At 45.4% G+C, this 18,825-nt stretch overlaps 1 protein-coding gene across 1 annotated transcript in view; it reads left to right on the top strand.

Moving 5' to 3' along the window:
* Positions 1-4,882: 4,882 nt before the first annotated feature.
* LOC138808649 (VWFA and cache domain-containing protein 1-like) overlaps positions 4,883-18,825 on the top strand; it is a 228,165-nt gene continuing 214,222 nt past the window's right edge. The window contains exon 1 of the mRNA XM_069994908.1: positions 4,883-5,737. Within this exon, the coding sequence (XP_069851009.1) occupies positions 5,465-5,737 (273 nt within the window). The 5' untranslated portion in view covers positions 4,883-5,464. The remainder of the gene's footprint in view (positions 5,738-18,825) is intronic.

Below are 18,825 nucleotides of genomic sequence, written 5' to 3' on the forward strand. Positions count from 1 at the left end.
GGAACCCCCTCTGCTGTGAGGCCCAGGCAGCCTCATGGCAGGGCGGCCCAGGCCCATTGGACCGTCCCCCTGGTGGATGGACTCCGCCCTAAAATGAGTATTCTCATAGGCGGAAAGAGGTTTCACGGCTTGACACTGGGGCAGACCGAACCATACTCAGGGAGGAGGAAGTGCCCTTGGACTGGAAGCTTGCACCTGGGCCCCCCATATTGGGGGTAGGGGGCAACTCCCAGTCCAAAGAAACGGTTGCCCTTAAGACATGGACTAGCCCAGATGGAGAACAGGGAAAGATATGTCCTTTAGTGGCAAAGAACCTCACTGCCAATTTACTAGGGCAAGACATGCTAAGACAAATGGATGCCGTGGTCACTACAGACCATGGAGCATCCTATGATGATATCCTGGATGGGGAAGAAGCACAAAGGCTTAAACAGGATCTAGAAGGAGTTAAGGAAGGGGATTTTTAAAACTTTCATAATTACAGAGAAGAACATAGGGGACCCGCTCAGGTGCACCCCCAATCCTAAAGGCCACTGCCCCCCCCCAGTACCTCCCATTAGGTGGAAGCCGGGAAGCCCAATCTGGGTGGAGCAGTAGCCATTGACCAAACCTAAACTTGAAGCCCTCCACCTTCTGGTGGAGGAACAGATAAACCTCGGGCATATTTGCCCTTCCATAAATCCTTGGAACACACCCGTATTTGTTATTCAAAAAGCCTCCAGGGCTTGGCGTGTGCCCCAAGACCTAGGTAAGGTAAATGAAAGGATGGAGCTAGTAGGAACGCCCCTAAGAGGCATGCCCTGGACTCCTGCTATACCTTCAGAATATACCTTGGTTGTGATTGATATTAAAGATTGTTTTTTTTTTTCTATCCCCCTGCATCCAGATGACTCTGAGAAGTTTGCTTTCTCTATACCTTCTCTTAATTTTTCCCAGCCTGATTGGAGGTTTGAATGGACGGTGCTGCCACAGGGAATGGCCAATAGCCCGGCCTTCTGCCAACAATACTTGGCCACACTTTTAGAGCCTGTGCTGGGTTCAGATACCTCCCTTGCCTATGCCTACTTGGATGATATAATTCTGGGGCACCGAGACCCAAGCTGCCTGGAGAGCCTTCTGGCCCATGTTCTCGCCATACTAAAAAAGGGGGGTTTACCATAGCCCTTAATAAAATTCAAAAGGTAGCTCCTTTTAAGGTGCTGGGGACCCACCTTACCTTGACTCAGGCCAGCCCCCTTAAGCCTTTGCTGGATATTCCAGCCTCTCTGACCTTAACCCAACTTCAGAGTCTTTTAGGGGAAATCAATTGGCTGTTGCCATGGATTTCTGTCCCTAAAGATAGTCTCGTGCCCCACGTTGGGCGCCAGATGTTGGGTCTTCATCCCTCCCACAAAAGACTGACGGGGTCCGAGGAAAGGTAAGTGCGGCACTCGCCTGTTCCCCAGCCTCCCTCAGCCCAGGAGACAATCAGACAGCAGGGAGCCAAATCCAACAGGTAGAAAACTCATTTATTAACAGAGAAAAGCCCTTTTTAAAGCCATAAAGGGCAGGTGACATGGCAGGGGAGGAAGAGGAACCAATCACTGTCAAGGTCACACCCTATCATGCACCTAAGCCTTCACGGGCTGGTTAGGCACTGATCGGAAGGTCAATTGGGCTCTGCCCACTCTACTCTCTCCCAGCGCCATCTTTGCTGCCCATGTGCTCTACAAAGTTTATGTTCTTCGAGGCTATGGTATGACACTCTTACCAATTTTTTCATCATTTTGTATCTCCACATTCTGTGTCATTTTGTATTCAGATCTAACCATATCCTCTTTGGGCATGATAACACTGGATAATTGAAATTAATCTTTAGGGCAGGGAATGTGGCTTAGCAGTAGAGTGCTTGCTTACCATGCATGAAACCCTGGGTTTGATTCCTCAGTACCACATAAACTGAAAAAGCCACAAGTGATAGAATGCTAACCTTGAGCACAAAGAGGCTCAGGGACAATGCCCAGGCCCTAAGTTCAAGCCCTAGGATTGGCAAAAAATTAGAATTATCTACCTCAGGAGTAATTCTAAGGAGGAAAATAGGAGTCTATTATAGCAGAATAGGTACATTGGATTTGGAAGGAGAATGTTCTGAAACGAAATTAGTTTTAAAGTCTTGGTGATAGCTTCAGTGATGGGTCCCAGGTTCTTGGAATTCTACTTTCCCTTCTGTCTTTCTTAGCTTACTTGTGATTATTGTCTGATTATATATGTATATATTTATGCACACATTATATATACACACACATATATGTATATATTTACTGGATGCTATGCTAAGTGTTCTATGTGCCTTTCCACAATAACCCTGCTAGCTGGTATAGTTGATATCATACAGGTGAAGAAACTGAGACTCAGAAAAATTACAGTGTGCAGGATGACACATATAATAAGCACTGCTCTTAGGAAACAAACCCAGGGTTTCTAATTCTAAAAGATTCACACTTTTAGATAACATGCTGTATAACTGTATATATACACACATAGGTACATCCAGACAGAAATATATACAGGCATATATGATCTTTTCTACATATGCACATACACATATAAACACAGAGATGCACAGCAATACACGTGTAAACACATGCTGAATTGGTATGTTTGTTGTTGTTGTTTTTGTCGGCTGTGGGGCCTGAACTCTGGACCTGGGCGCTGTCCCTCAGCTCTTCAGCTCCAGGCTAATGCCTTACCACTTGAGCCACAGCGCCACTTCCTGATTTTTCTGCTTATGTGGTGCTGAGGAATTGAACCCAGGGCCTCATGCATGCGAGGCAAGCACTCAACCACTGAGCCAACTTCCCAGCCCCAGACCTTGCAGTATAGTAATGGCACATAACACTCACTGAGCAAGTGTAAAATGCATACTCCAGGAGCCCGTTCCTCCCTCCACATATCTCCATAGATTTTACTTCAGTAGCCTGGAATAGAGCACAGGATTTACAGTTTATTAAGGGCACTCCAAGGCTCTTTAGATAGCAGATGGACATCACTGAGAAAGAGCAGAGTAGAGAAAACAAAGCTTTAAATGGATGTTCACAATAGCACTTGTTAAATGCTGGGGAGTACCGCTGGGGGAGGGGTGAGTGTTGAGAGAAGAACCATCAGCATCAAAGCAGGAGCCATAAACTCAGTGGTGTGGGGGTGGGGGTGGGGGTAGGGCTCAGAGAAGGCATCCATATTAATGGTGGAGTGGGTGGCTTACCAGGTGGAGCAGGGAAGGCTTTGAAGACTCTTGTGGATTGTGTGGAGGTAAAGGGATAGGTCTTAGCAAGACCACCCTCTTTCCACTGGGTCAAACAAACATGGCAGACACTAAATGATGGTCCTACCAGGATTCTGATGCATCTGTCAGATGGGGGCATAGAGTGGTGAGTGTCACACTGTGAAAATGTTTCCCAGTTCAACTGACAACACCATTTGGAGAATTGTTTATACATTTTTGTCAGTCAAAGGGCTTGAACCCAGGGGCTGGGTGCTGTCCCAGAGCTCTTTTTGCTCAAGACTAGTGCTCTACCACGTTGATTCACAGCTCCATTTCTGCGTTTCTGGTGGTTACTTGGGAGATAAGAGTCTCAGGGACTTTCCTGCCTGGGCTGGTTTTGAACCACAATCCTGAGATCACAGTATCCTGAGTAGCTAGGATGACAGGTGTGAGCCACCAGGGCCCAGCCCAATTGGAGGATTCCGAGTAGAAAAAGGATCATAGTGAGGTAAGATGGGCCAGAGAAGCTTAACAAGAGGAGGCTTTTTTTTTTTTTTTTAAATTTGACCAAACAAATAAAACAGAAGGTTTCACTTTACTGTCAATGAAAGAGCCTCCAGGTTCTAGTCCTGATGCTACTTTACACCTATTGAACCTCTGGGCAGTCCTTCCTCCCAGTTGCTTAGTTAGGATCTCACCATCAGTCTATGGAAAGGTACATGGCTGCTTTGCACACACACACACACACACACACACACACACACACACACACACACATATCACCATTCACAAGTTCCAATCATTTCCAACTAGTGACTATCCTGGGCTCCTGAGGCAGGAGTCACCTTTGCTGGCAAGAACAGGTGTGGACTCTGGTTCAGTTTTGTTTTCCTTTCCGTTGTTTTGGATGGAATCAGAGGGTTCATTTCCGAAAAAGAAAGGGCTGTGTTGAGTTTAAGAGCAAAGGCCTCGGAGTAAGACTGGTGCTTAAATTCTGGATCGGCCTCTTATCCCCTGGGTGACCTTCGACTATTTATTCCACCTCCCAGAGCTTCAGTCTTTGTTACCTAAAAACTGGGATAAAAATACATACCTCGCAGGGGTATGTTGCAGGGATTAAAGGATAATGGGTGCAGACCTGAGAGCTCCGTGCTGGGCACGGGGTAGCCAAGCCAGTTACAACAACAACAACAAAAGCAGTCTGCGGCTCCCAGAAAGGAGAACTATTGCCTTTAATATCATCGAAGGAAGAGCACTGAGGCACAAATGGCTGTCGCCACCTTCCAAATCTGGCAGAAAGCCAGCCTGCCAGAACTTAAAGGGACTTGAGATGGGTGGGACCTGGCGCGGGGTGGGACCCGGGAAGCCCGCGCGTGGGCGGAGGTGGTGAGGACGGGTGAGGGCTCTTGGGGCGCCCCCCCTCTCCCCGGGCTGGGCTGGTACGGGAGAAGAGAGGCTGGGTTTTCGGCGGAGGTGGGGGGGGTGGGCCTCGGCGTCCTGGAGACCCGGGGTAGCGGCGGGAGCGAGGGAGAGAGAGGAGGGGCGACCGGGGGAATTTCCCCGCCTCTCTCCCTCCAGCCATAAATCACCGCAGTCGCGGCGGCGGAGCCGGGAAGTGCACGGAGCCGGAGCGCAGCGTGGTGGCACCAGACACCTCCCTTCTCCCACCTCTTTTCTTTCCTCCAGTTGTGAGTGTGAGTGTGTGTGTGTGTGTGTGTGTGTGTGTGTGTGTGTGTGTTCAAGCCTCTCCCCCCCCCTCCCTCGCTCGGTGACTGCCCCGGCCGTGCCGCCGATCGCCGCTCCCCCTTCGGTGTCGCCGCCCGCCCTCGTCGCCTTGGCCGCGAGGGGGGACACAGGGGAAGCGAAAGCGGCGCGGCTCCGCCTGTCACCCCCGCAGGGCCACTCCGCACACCCCGGCCTGCGGGTACCCCGACTCCCGGAGCCGTCCTCGGAGCCGCCGGGTGGTGCGGGCGCCGGGCGATCGGGGAGCGCTCGCCCGGCCACTTCCTTTCTCCCGCCCGCCGGCCGCCGCCGCAGCCCGGCGATGGTGGCCGCCCGCGCTCCCGCGCTGTAGCCGGGCGCCCCCTAAGTTTGGGAGCCGCCGCCTCCGCGGCGCACACACCCGAGTGCAGACCGGGAAGAAAGTTTTGCAGGGTGCGCGGGTCGGGTCCTCCCGGCTTCCCTGCGCCGGGAGCCCTTCGGCGGGGAGTGGCGGGAGGCAGCATGGCCCGCGAGGCGGAGGAAGAGGAGACCGCGGAGACGGCCGCCCCGGCCCTCCGCTGTCCCGGCTCGCGGGGCTGGGCCGGGGCCGAGGCCAGAGCCGGAGTCGGGGCCGGGGCGCGGCGGCTGCCGCCCTTCTGGCTTCTCGGTCTGATGGCGTGCTGGCTCCTCGGCGCAGTGGCCGACGCCGACTTCTCCATCCTGGATGAGGCGCAAGTGCTGGCCAGCCAGATGCGGAGGCTGGCGGCCGAGGAGCTGGGAGTCGTCACCATGCAGGTAGGCGACCCCCTTCGTGTCCCGAGCTTGCCGGGCATCCTGCCTTTCCCTCTGCCCAGCAGCGCCTTTGGCCGGGCGCGAACCCCTCTTGTAGGCACCGAGCTCTGAGTCCTGCTGGACCCCTGTCCCTCTGTCTTTGGCGGCATCGACCCGTTGACTGAGCACCAATTCCTTCCTCCCACCCCCTCCTCCATGCACCCCCTTTCCTCTGCAGGATCCCCTCTGCCCGGAACCCACTTTTGCCTGCCCAACCCCCTTTGCTGAGCACCTGGTCCTTTATCTCGGTCAAGGATTCTCTGGTTTCCTCGCACCTCTCTTCCTAATCTGCACACATTTTCCCCCTTCGTCGACTTGTTTTCGCCAGGCCATGCCTTGCAGAGTCCCCCTACCCTCTTTGTGTCCCCATCTCCGGGCAGCCAGCCCCGCCTGGCTCAAGCCATTTCCCAAAGCCCCTCAGCCCGCCCCCCTTGGCCACTTCCCATCCTCCCCGGGAACTAGGGCGCATGGATGGGCGCTGGGAAGGAAGGAGGTACCAGAGCTTACCCAGTTGCTCCAGGGCCCACCCAGGGGTCCCGGAGGAGAACTGCTCTGGAGCGGTCTCAGCCGCCCCCTCTCTCCCCTCGTCCGGGTGATCTGGGGGAAGGGGCTGGCCGGTTAGAGTCCCCCCGTAACGTCCTGGTGGGTGGGTGGGTGGGTGGGGGGACTCTTTTTGTTGCTTTAGGTTTATGCTGTTTGTGGGTTGCGTGGGGTCGGCTGTACAAGCTTTTATTTTTGCATTTGCCTTTTTTGTTTGTTTGTTTGGTGTGTGTGGGGGAAAGGATCAAAATGGAAAGGGTTCCCATTCCTCCAGATTGTTTAGCTTGTCAGTCTCTTCCCAGGAGAGGAAGAGAGACTTACAGAAAAAAAAAAAATGGCTCGCGGCTAATAAGGAATCCTGATGTTGTTACTCATAAGGTACAGTAGTAAAAAAAAAAAAAAAAAAGCTAAACAGCAACCACCTGGAGATTCTATCTCGAAGTTATTATCCTCATCTTGGCCGGGAAGACTCACTCAGTTAGGATAAGTTAAGATGACATTGTGAGTGTGAAACCTTTAGTATAGCATTATTTAACACTGTACAGTCTAACCACAGTGATGGTGATGAATGTGGTCTTCGAAAGAGCGAAGTTTCCAGGAATGTATTATTGGAAGAGGCTTCTGATTTCGATCCTTCAGGGACTATCCCACCTCTCCCACAGGGAGAGGTGTTTTTGAACCACTTTGGGATTCAGGTTTCTGAGAGTTTTTTTTTTTTTAACCCTTCCCCCATCCCAGACTCCCAAGAGGCTACAGTTTTCCTAAAGCGAGTTCCACAGATCTCCACTGTATCAATGGCCATTTTTTAGGAGGTTGAGTCTAGCTTTGCTTGAAAGGTAATTTTACATTTATTTGCACACCCAGCACTGAAGTGCCCTAGAGTCGGATTTTCTTCATTTGCATAAGAATAGATAAGCTTTTAAAATACATCTTTTAACTCTCTCTGCAGATCTTTCTGGTTCAGATTCAATTATAATTTTTTCCATATGCATTTTCTGAATCCTGACTGTGGCTGAGTTCTTAGAGGGAAATGACTTTTGGAGGAGATGGAAAACTGAGACTTACTTTTCCCTAGTGAATGTTTCAATTCTGAACACAAACAATTGTCTTGTAAAAGATTTAATGCTTTACAGTCTTGGACTTTGCTTTTAGGATTAAGTGGCATTTGTTGCCTCCAGCCCTGTGGTTTGGTCAAGGGATCTTGCGTGGGTCTTTCCCCTTTCTCCCTGTAAGCAAAGGACTTGCTTTTTTTTCTACAACACTGACAGCCTTGGCACCCTGTCCTTGACAAAAGGTGAAATTGGATCCTAACACATTGTTATTCAGGTAGGGTTCTAAAGCAAATGTAGTTTTAAAAAGCTTCCATGTAGAAAAGGGGACACTTTAGGGAAAAAAAGCTCTGGTCAGTGGGGGGGTTGTGCCCAAATGGTCCTTTATCTCCTTCCTACTGGCCTCGCTCCAACACCTTTGCTACCTCTTTGTGGAAGCCGACCTCCTGCAGACAGGGTTTTGTCTGGTAAAATGTGAAGTGGCTTCTCTCTTTTTTTGAAAGGAGTCACACTTACTGTATTCAAATTCCTCTTCTAGAGTTGTACATTGATCTACCACTTTGCCCCAATGTGGGAAAATTGGGGGGAAGAGTCTTTTTTTTTTTTTTTTAAATGTAGTTAGAACTGCCAGCTCTTTTAAGGCAGATGGTGTGCTTGTAAATAACAAAATCTCACACAGGCTAGATTTCTAACTCCTCAGCATAAAGGTTGTGAACCTTACATACTTCTATAAACCTTAGGGATTTGCTCAGTGGATCTAAAGTTTAATGTGTTTTTGGTTGTGTTGATGTAGATTAAGGAGACCCTTTCCCCCGTATCTTCCCTTTTGCAATGTTGGATTTTTATAGGTATAGATCCAGCTGGTGGCTCAGAGACAGTCGATTGTGGAGGTTAAGTTGAGCTGGGTTAGACTCCCACACAAAGATGGCTGTCAGGGAAAGGATTCTGACTCCTTTCATTTGACCTTGACATTTTTAGCAGACCACAGTCCTCCTTAGGACGGCATTTCATTTTATGACAAAGTTTCTGTAGGCCAATTTCCTAATTAAAATCAAAATTTCTGACTTTTGATTGTTTCTGTTGCTGAAGGTTCCAAAGGTAGTTTTTAATATTGAGAAATTGTACCGTAGCCTCTACACTAGGCCTGTTGTTTTACAGCAGTTCAATGGCCATGCTGGAGGTTGCAAAGGGTGATTGTACAAAAGTAGAAACCGGGTCTTTTTTCAGCTCTGTAGTTTCCCATGACCATCTTGGTGCCTGATGATAGGGGAAGACATTTTAAAAGGCAGCCTATCTTAACCAGGTTCCTTGGAGTTTTCTGAGGGCTACCTACTTGTGATTATTTTGTGTTTTTTTTTTAAATAATGAGCAACATTTTAAAAATGTTTAAATGATAGACACCAATCAATTTAACCAGTGCCCCTGGGCAAGCTGCCACTGAATACTGCCCCCTGGCCGCAGACTTCATACATCATGAGTAAAAGTCAAATCTAATCATCAACTCCTCAGGGGTCTGGTGGAGTTCAGCTATCAATGTGTGACTTGGGAGGAGAAAGCGACTGGTGTCCAGGGAGACTTATTTCTGCTTATTCATTCATGCAACAAGTTTATATCAAACAGCCTCATGCACAAAATAGAAAAAGCCTCATGGTGGATATCTGGAGACATGAGTTTCAGCATTGTCACTTGCAAGTTGGATGATTTATTTTGCAAAATCAGGAGTGCTGTTTGTTTGTTTGTTTTTTTCCCCAAGAATTTTGCTTTGTGGGCTTCATGGAGATAGTGCATATGAAGGCACCTGTTAACTTTAAGCTGGGTCTAAGAGATGTTGGTGGATGTAGCTGGTCTTTAATAGAGAAATAATCTCTGAAACTGAGCTCTGGGCTACGTATGCAGGGGGATTGTCAGGAGGTATTCCAGCACAGTCCCTTAAGGAGTTTGCCTTTTGGAGGAGGAGTAGGATTGCACAGGTAAGATGGTTAAGCAACAATGCCTGCTTGTTAGAAGGCATGTCTGCTCTGGGAGCCATTTCACCAGGCAGTTACAAGGTCCATTTAACATTATATGACAATACAGGCTTCCTAACAGCAAGCACCTGGCACATGGCCAGTGTGCCCGCCTTGGTGTTAGCACTAACACAGCTCTTTTGGGCTGGGCACACTGGCCATGTTCATTCACTGTGAACTTGGCAGTCATACCAGCAGGTTGGTCAGACAGCTGCTATATGGGGCCTGCGAAGGGAGGTAGGGAGGTCTATGGAGTGGGGTCTTTCCAGGCAGCCAGAAAAAATACCAGACACACAAACTGAAGCTTCATCTCAAATTGGAGGAAGAAGTAGCAGCCAGGATAGGTTCAGCTGGAGTAGAGAGGTGTCCATTGAAAACGGAGCGCAGTGTAAATAGTGACTGTAGCTGAACAGGAATAGACAATCCTCCTCTGTGAACCATAAAAGAGCAATGCATAGAGTCATGCTCACTTTTTACATATATATCCAGCAGTCTTGTGGTGGGCTTCCACTCCAGGTGTCTTGAATAACTTTCAGTGAAAAGTGACCCCTACCCTTAGTCTCTCAACTAATCACGGAAATAGACACAAAAAGACATATCCCATTTTTTGTTAGCAGTAGAGGGATTGGTACAATGGTAGAGGGACCACAGTGCCTTGTCCATGCTTATCATTTTGTCAAGGAAGTCATCTGTTTTGGTCTATTCAATGCCACAGCGTGGAAGTGGAAGCAGTAGCCTCACATGTGAAGTGTTAACGACATCAGCAGTCATTAGATAATTTCTCATTCCTTTTTGGTGCCACTGGACAAGGTTAGCTGGTGCATCTTGAACCCATCACAAGGAGGTGACTGTGGTTCTGTGCTTCTGTAGTTCCCAAATCTTAGTCCTTTGACTGTCATTCTGGCACTTGTATGTGTGGGGGGTGGTGAGGTGGAGTGGGGGGGGAAGGTCACTGAGGCTTGAACTCAAGGTCTGTCCCTTAGCTTTTTCACTCAAGGCTGGCACTCTACCACTTGAGCCACACCTCCACTTTTGACTTTTTGGTGATTAATTGGAGATAAGTACTCCCATGGTCTTTTCTGCATGGTCTGGCTTTGAGCCAGAGTCATCAGATCTTGGTCTCCTGAGTAGCTAGGATTACAGGCCTGAGCCATGGGTGCCTGGATAGTCTGGCACTTTTGTAGTGATTGGACATAAATATCTTTGCAGCTCTATTCCAACTGCTAGCTGATTTGCAGTCTAGGGGAGGCTTATATTATCCTCAGACTCTTGTGCCCCATACCAGGAATTGAATACTGAAACAGAAGAAAACAGATCACTAATAGATGACTCAGAGTTGAACTTGAACTAAAGAATGTGCCCAAGAAAAACCATGTAGAATGAGTTTTTAATCTACTTGTGTGTGGAGGGGCAGGGACCTGGGGGGGGGGTGGAGTAAAGAAAGACATTATGCTTGGAACTTTGCTGCTGCTGCCGCCCCCCCCTCTACCTCCACCTCCTTTTTTGCAATAGTTCTATTTTCTAGTATAAGTTAGCTTGATGGCCTTCATGATGTTCTTGATGGTTCTTTATATCTGAAGGTATGTTATTTTGTGCAAATATCTGTATCTGAATTCTTTTATCTAAAATCAGAGATTAATATCTTTTATTTATTCAATAAATGTGACATGCAGTTAAATATTAAAAGACAAATGTCATAATTAGTGGAAGCTTTAATCAATTAAAAAATAACCCAAAATAGAATGCAAACATTGGATGGATTTTATTTTTGATTCAGTCTGCTATTCTTTTGATTGTAGAATTGAGTCTTTTGATTGTAGAATTGAGTCCATTAATATTTACGGTTATTATAGAGAGATGTGTCATGTTTCCTGTCATTTTCTTGATTTCTTGTATTTTTTCCCCTTTCTGCAGTTATTAAATTGATCTTCTAGTGATTTTTGTCTGTATCTCTTTGATTTTGATTGTTTTCTTCAGATTGTATTCTTTCCTTTAGAATTCTTTTTTTTTTTTTTTTTTTGTCGGTCGTGGGGCTTGAACTCTGGGCCTGGGAACTGTCCCTCAGCTCTTCAGCTCAAGGCGAGCGCTCTACCACTTGAGCTACAGCGCCACTTCCAGTTTTCTGGTGGTTTATTGGAGATAGGAGTCTCACGGTCTCTCCTGCCCGGGCTGGCTTTGAACCGCGATCCTCAGATCTCAGCCTCCTGAGTAGCTAGGATTACAGGCGTGAGCCACCAGCACCCAGCTTCCTTTAGAATTCTTTGTAATGCTGGCTTAGTGCTCATGAATTCCTTTCATGTTTGTTTGTCATGGAAGGTTTTGGTTTCACCATCTAATGTAAGTGATGAGTAGATCAGTTTGGATTGGCAGTTGTTAATCTTCAGCGCTTGGATTATACCATTCCAGGCTCTCCTTGCATTGAGGGTTTGTTTGAAGAGGTCTTCAGTGATTCTGATGTTCTTTCCATTGTAATATAGCCTCTTCTTTAATTTTGCGGCATTTAAAATCACTTTGTTGCTATTCATGTCTGATGTTTTTGCTGTGTGTGTGTCAAGAAGTGTTTATTCTTGGATCCAATATACTGGGGGTTCTATATGCTTCTGATAAGCAAGTCAGATTTTTCTCTTGTAAGAGGGAAAAATTATGCCTCGTCCTTCCTCAACTTCCATTTCTCTAACACCTGCATTAGCTGTCTTGGTTGTATTTTTCCTGCCAGTGGTACTTGAGTCTTGGAAGGGCTTGGGAAGGGGAAGAAGATAGTTTCACACTTTATAATGTGTCGGTGCTATTTCTGGTTGCTGCTGGCTGAGTTGCTTCCTTGAGCTTAAGTGGATAAGTAGGCAGGAACCTTTCAAAAGTCTGGAATTTTGATATTAGGTGGAGTGAGATTTATTTTACATATTCTTGGACCTGGTTTAAGAACTTACTGAAATTCAAAATATGAAAGGGCAACAGGGACAACAATTTTGACTCAACCCATTATTAATGATGTAACCTTCAGCCTGCTATTCGCTCCCTCTGAGGACAGTGTCTTCATGCTTCCTGTAGCCCTAAGGGAAAATATGTTTTAAAAGACAACATGAGTTCTAACATAAAAGTAATCAGTAAACAGACATTAAAAAATATAGGAGCAGTCTGTTTGGTGTCAGGGTACAGAACCAGAAGGCAACAAACATTTCTTGAGCCAGAATGAAACAGAAACATAACCCTTAGAAACTACCTTTCATTGTAGTTAATCCTCTGCCATAGTTTCTGGGGCACAGTACAGAGATCTTCAACATGTGCTGCTCCAAAGAAAATATTAGACAATCTCTAATTACTCTTAAATCTTTTATTTTATTTTTTTCTGGTTCCTGTTCTGGGGTTTGCACTCAAAGCTTGGGTGCTTGCTGTTCTTGAGCTTTTGTGCTCAAGGCTAGCACTCAACCACTTGAGCCACAGTTCCATTTCTGGCTTTTTGGTGGTTAATTGGAGCTAAAAGTCTCATGGACTTTTGCTTTCCAGGCTGGCTTTGAATTGGGTTCTTCAGATCTCAGCCTCGTAGGATTACAGTTGTGAGATACTGGTGCCCAGCTTCCTCAATCTGTTTATGATAAAAATAATAAAAATGTACAAAGTAGGGAAAATAGCTGAAGAGTATAGCTTAATCAGTTATTGGCTAGTGGTTAGGATGATTTTGTCTCTATGTCTGCTTCTATCTGCTCTTCCCCTTCCCTAATTATATGAAGCAAATTTTAGATATTTGAGTTGAAATTTAAAATATGTAATGTCAACATGAACAAATTTGATGTAGCTAATGGTGTAGTTTCTGGCATATTGTAAGATCACTCTGAATTTAAGTGCCTTCCTGGGGTGTGTTATATGAGCATGTGTACATGGGTGTATATTTCCCTGTACTGAAACTTGAACTCAGGCCTGTGCCTTGTTCCTTACCTTTTTTGCTCAAGGCTTGTGCTCCATTTCTGGCTTTTTGGTGGTTAATTGGAGATAAGAATCTCATAGACTTCCTGCCCAGATAGGCTTCAAACCATGATCCTCACATCTCAGCCCTCAGAATAGCTAGGATTATAGGCATGAGCCACCAGTTCCCAGCTTCTTCATGCACTTTAAAGTGCATTCAGGTTTAATTTATATATTTTTAATGTGTTATAAATTATATTTTGTTTCACTGGTATATAGAATATTCCATTGACAAAAACACTTTGAAGCATATGATATACATAAACTTTGTTGTGATGTTTGGCTTTTTCTCCCTAGACCTTTACAAATAGCTACTCTCCTTTTTGGACATGAGTAACTGAACTGGAGATCAAATCTTTTTTCTTTTTTCTTTTTGTTGATTGTGGGGCTTGAACTCGGGGCCTGGGTGCTGTCCCTAAGCTCTTTTGCTCAAGGCAAGCTCTACCACTTTGAGCCACAGCTCCACTTTGGGTTTGCTGGTGGGCTAATTGGAGATAAGAGTCACATAGACTTTCTTGCCAGGGCTGGCTTTGAACCAGGATCCTCAGATCTCAGCCTCTTGAATTGCTAGGATTACAGATGTGAGCCACCAGTGCCTGGCTGGAGCTTCAATCCTGAGCATGGTAGGCAAATGTTGTGCCACAAATGATATATTACATCCTCAGCTCTTGAATAGCTAGTACCTTTGCCCTTCCAGATGGAATGCCAAGCTTCTTTGGGAAGCTCTTCTGGGTCTCTTCTGAGTGGGCCTTCCTAGCTCTCATTTTCATGCTTGTTTTCCCGTAAAGCTGTGAAGTTCCTTATTTCCCTCATGGCTGGTTTATAGTCTGGCCACATGTATGTCTGAGGCAGCATGAACCACATCTGTTTGCTCCCTGTTCTCTCCCATTCTCAGAAGAGACAAGAATAAGATAAGGAGAAGACAAGCTGTAAATGGGAGACAGGGGAGGGTCAAAGAGGAAGAGCTGATCTTGCACATATTTGTTTTCTGATTAGGCTGTGAGGTCTCCCTGCAAAACTGGATGCAGCAAGAAGGCAGGAATTATAAGGGACTTCTTGTGTCTTCCCCAGGAATTCTTAACAGGGAGACTGAACCAGCTTGGATGGCTCAACAATACCAACATACTTGATTCAGAGTACTCCATAGCTAAATCTAGTGTTTACAAAGGTTAGATACTCAGAAGGAATAAGTGGGCCACGTGTGGGTCTTTAGGGAGAGGTGATAGCTATTGTTAACAGGGGGCATGGGGGGCATGTGCCAGCCTAAAGGAGGACAGACACTGCTCAGCCCCAGTGATGGCTGCCAGGGCAATGTTGGGCCAGTGTTGTTACATCATTTTTGTTTTTTGGAAGTGGAATGTGTGGTTTTATATAAAATCACTTGATTCTTAAAATGTTGGCAACGGGATTCAGATTAAAAAAACAATCAAACAGCACTGCATGGGCCAAGCTAAACACATATGCAGACTGGATCGAGCCAGAGGCCACCAGTTTGTAGTGTCTGGGTTAAAATTGTTCATTGGATTCCAGAAATTAACGCTAGTGCTTTTGTATAGGTTATGGAGACTGATTTTTTTTTTTTTTGCCAGTCCTGGGGCTTGAACTATGGCCTGGGCACTTCTCTGAGTTCCTTTTCCTCAAGGCTTCTTCTACCACTTGAGCTACAGCTACACTTCTGGCTTTTTCTGTGATTAATTGGAGATTAAGAGTCTTTCCTGCCCAGACTGGCTTTGAACCATGATCCTCAGATGTCAGCCTCTTGAGAAGCTAGGATTATAGGTGTGAGCCACTGATACCCAATGAGACTGGATATTTTTATGCTCGATAAAGAGAAATTTCTGATGAACAGTTATAAAATAGATTGCCTTGGGAAATGAGGTCCTTGTCATTATAACTACTTCAAATATTTCTTGAATGTTGCTTTTGTTCCAGGCACTATGCTAGGCCTGAGATATCCATCAGTTAATTTCCAATGTAACGTAATTATGAGAGAAAAGGTTCTGAATGCTTGGAGATGATGTGCTAGAGATGTTAACCTGCCGGAGGGTGTGAAGGCATTCTATTCTAGAAGGCTGCCCTGAGAAAGTGGAATGACTAACAGACTAACCAGGAGGTTCCTTATTTAGAGAAAACATAGCACTCTGGGGAATAGAAAGATGGCATTAGGATCTTGAGCTTCAGAGGAGAAAGGTCATATGAGAGGCTGGAGGAAATAAGCAGAGGTATGGCGTGCCTAGAACTTTTCTGTCAGTCAAGACTTGTTCAGAGCATCCAGATCCTACTGACTTAACAACAAAGAAAGCTGTTGCCCCATGCAGGTGAATGGTCTAGGGTGGATCATTTTGTGCAAGACTAGTGTTGGGTCTGCAGGATATGGCCAGTACTATGTTTCCCTTTTTGCACATTCACAATAAGTGTTTTCCCCCAAGTACTAGGGGAACTGAGATAGGCTTGAACTGAGATAGGCACTCTACCAATTGAAACACACTGCCACCCATTTGTGGGTTGGTCATTTTCAAGATGGGATCTTGCTTTATGCCCAGGCCAGCCTGGACCATGATCCTCCAATTTGTTCTTGCTTGTTATCATACCCAGCCATTGGTGAACTTTTTTTCTGTGAGAAAGCTTGGAATCTAGAAAACACAGCTGAAATGATTTAGGATTCTGGTTCTGTTTAAAAAACAAAAGACTGTCTGCAATCATAGCGTGCTCCATTTCTGGGTCCCATGTACCCAAATCCAATTAAAGGAGGACCTGTTTGGGCCCAAAGACAGACAAGTTGGCCAGCAGACCACTAGGATCCACTCTGAGGATGCAGAAGCCTTGCCCTTGACAGGTCTTTTTTTTCTAAACTCTCAGATCTCTAGGATCAAAGAAGGGCTGAAGGACCACAGACATAAGCATTCATTGTATGGAAACTGAACCCTGGTTGGAGCATGGCTCAAGGACATATTAGCAGTAACACTTGATCTTAGACTTGGACTTTTTTTTGTGTGCCGGTCCTGGGGCTTGAACTCAGGGCCTTGGCACTATTCCTGAGCTTTTGTGCTCAAGGCTAGTACTCTACCACTTGAGCCACACAACTCCACTTCTGGCTTTTTGGTGGTTAATTGGAGGAAGAGTCCCACGGATTTTCCTGGCCTGACTGGCTTTGAACCATAATTCCTGAGTATCGAGGATTACAGGTGTGAGCCACCAGGGCCCAGCTGGACTTTAACTTTTTAATACGTTTTGTGATAATATACTATAGGAACTCCATTTTTCCCATTGCCTTAAGTTGCAAAAAGAAACTCGTTTTAGTACTATATTCCTCTTTTGAAAAGAAAGTTGCTTTAGCTGTTTTAGGACTTAAATTAGAATTTAAAACTGATGATCCTACTTTGACGTTGATGGGATTATTTTGTTATTACTTAAATGCCTAAAAGTTAGTGAGCCACTGAAGGAAGTTCAATAATTCTGAAGACTTATAGAATGCTAGATATTTTTCTTTAAAAAAAAAAAACAAAAGCAGCTGGGTGCTGGTGGCTCACACCTGTAATCCTAGCTATTCAGGAGGCTGAGATCTGAGGCTCCTGTTTCAAAGCCAGCCCAGGCAGGAAACTCTGTGTGACTCTTATCTCCAATAAACCACCAGAAAACCAGAAGTGGTGCTGTGGCTCAAGTGGTAGAGTTCGCACCTTGAGCTGAAGAGCTGAGGGACAGTACCCAGGCCCAAAGTTCAAGCCCCACAACCAACTAAAACCCACCCCCTCAAAAAAAACAAACAATCCCCCCCAAAGCAGCAAATTTAATTGATCAGGAGCTATTATTTATTATTGTGAACCTGCACCACCAAAGTAAGTTTTTGTTAAAAAGGTAAAGTAGGGCTGGGGATGTAGCTCAGTGGTAGAGGTACTTGTTTACAAGCATGCATAAATCTTAGGTTCTAGTCCGACTGCCACAAAAATGAACAAATAAATAAAAATCACATTAAAATTAAAATAAAAAGGTACCATTTAAAAAACCCTGAGAGCCAGGCTCTGGTGGCTCACACGTGTAATCCTAGCTACTCAGGAGGCTGAGATCTGAAGATCACCGTTCAAAGACACCCTGTGCCCATGAAACTCTTATCTTCAATAAACCACCAGAAAGCCGGAAGTGGCACTGTGGCTCAAGTGGTAGAGTACTAGCCTTGAGCTGAAGAGCAGAGGTACAGCGCTCAGACCCAGAGTTCAAGCCCCACAACCAGCCAAAAAAACCAAAACCCCTTAGGATAAGAATAACTTCGGTTGTTTATTGTTTGTTTATGCAAAAGCCACAGAAGGAAATTTCACCTGTAATTTTCAGGCATATTTCTGTTTTGAAAATGTACTTCATAATTTAATATCTCTAGTTATTAGGAATATGCAGTCTTGTCACTTTTTTAAAAGTAAAATTTGTAATAAAAATATTATTATTTTGGAGAAGCTGTTTGAGTTGATGATTAAACTGTCATTTGAAAGTTGAGCACTGGTGGCTCATGCCTGTAACCCTAGCAACTCAGCAGGTTAAGATCTGAAAATGGAGGTCAGAAGCCAGCATGGGCAGAAAAAAGCTCTGAGACTCTTTATTTCCAACTAACTAGCAAAAAGCCTGAAGTGGAATTGTGGCTCAAGTTGTAGAGCTCCATCCCTGAATGAAATACGCAAGTGAGCTTGGAGGTCAAGCCCCAGTAACAGAACAATGAATGAATGTATGAATGAATGGATAAATGTGTAAATAAATGTCATTAAATACTTCTTTACCTTGTCTCCTTTCTCTGAGTGCAGATATTTTCCTGTGCTTAAGATAAAACAATTTAGAATCATTTCAGCTGTGGCAGAGCTGATAAGATATATGTTAGGGGAACAACATAAACTGAGTTAATTACACAGATTGAAAAGTTCCAACACTTAAATACCAGAGTAGAGCAGCTGAAAAGTAACTTCTGGCCTATATTCCCCTGGAATTATTATGCCTTATTGTAATTGCATAGTAGAGCTTGTAGAGAGTTCTTATTTTATACATGATAATGTCTTGGTTCTTTTCCAACCATAACAAGTTTGTTGTTGTTGATTTTTTTTTTTTAGAGCAGTCAAAGCCCAATACTGCAGAGTTGTTTTTTGTTGTTTTTGTTTTTTATTCTCCCTGGGTTTAAAAAAGTTATTTTTTACACGAAGTATTTTAAAAGATAATTTCCAAGTCCTGGTGGAAGGACAGTGAATATCAGTAAACCAGTGAGAATAAATCTGAATTTTTAATTAGGCTTTGAGTTTTTGCTTCAAAGTGTGGAGACATCATTAGTGATGTAAGTCTTGTTGCATTAGCAGAGACTGACATTTTACTTCAAACGCCCAGAGTGCAGCTGTCCTGTGCAGATAAAAGTTGCCAAGTGTGGTAGAGCAAGGTGGATTGGTAGATAATTAGCTGTCCCACATTACTGCAGTGTGGAAGAAGCCTGCCAGTCATGGGCAGGAAGGGGGAATTATTAGTGGGAGAA

Source organism: Dipodomys merriami, unplaced genomic scaffold (assembly GCF_024711535.1).
Source record: "Dipodomys merriami isolate MVZ:Mamm:240054 unplaced genomic scaffold, mDipMer1.0.p SCAF_464, whole genome shotgun sequence".
NCBI lineage: Eukaryota > Metazoa > Chordata > Mammalia > Rodentia > Heteromyidae > Dipodomys > Dipodomys merriami.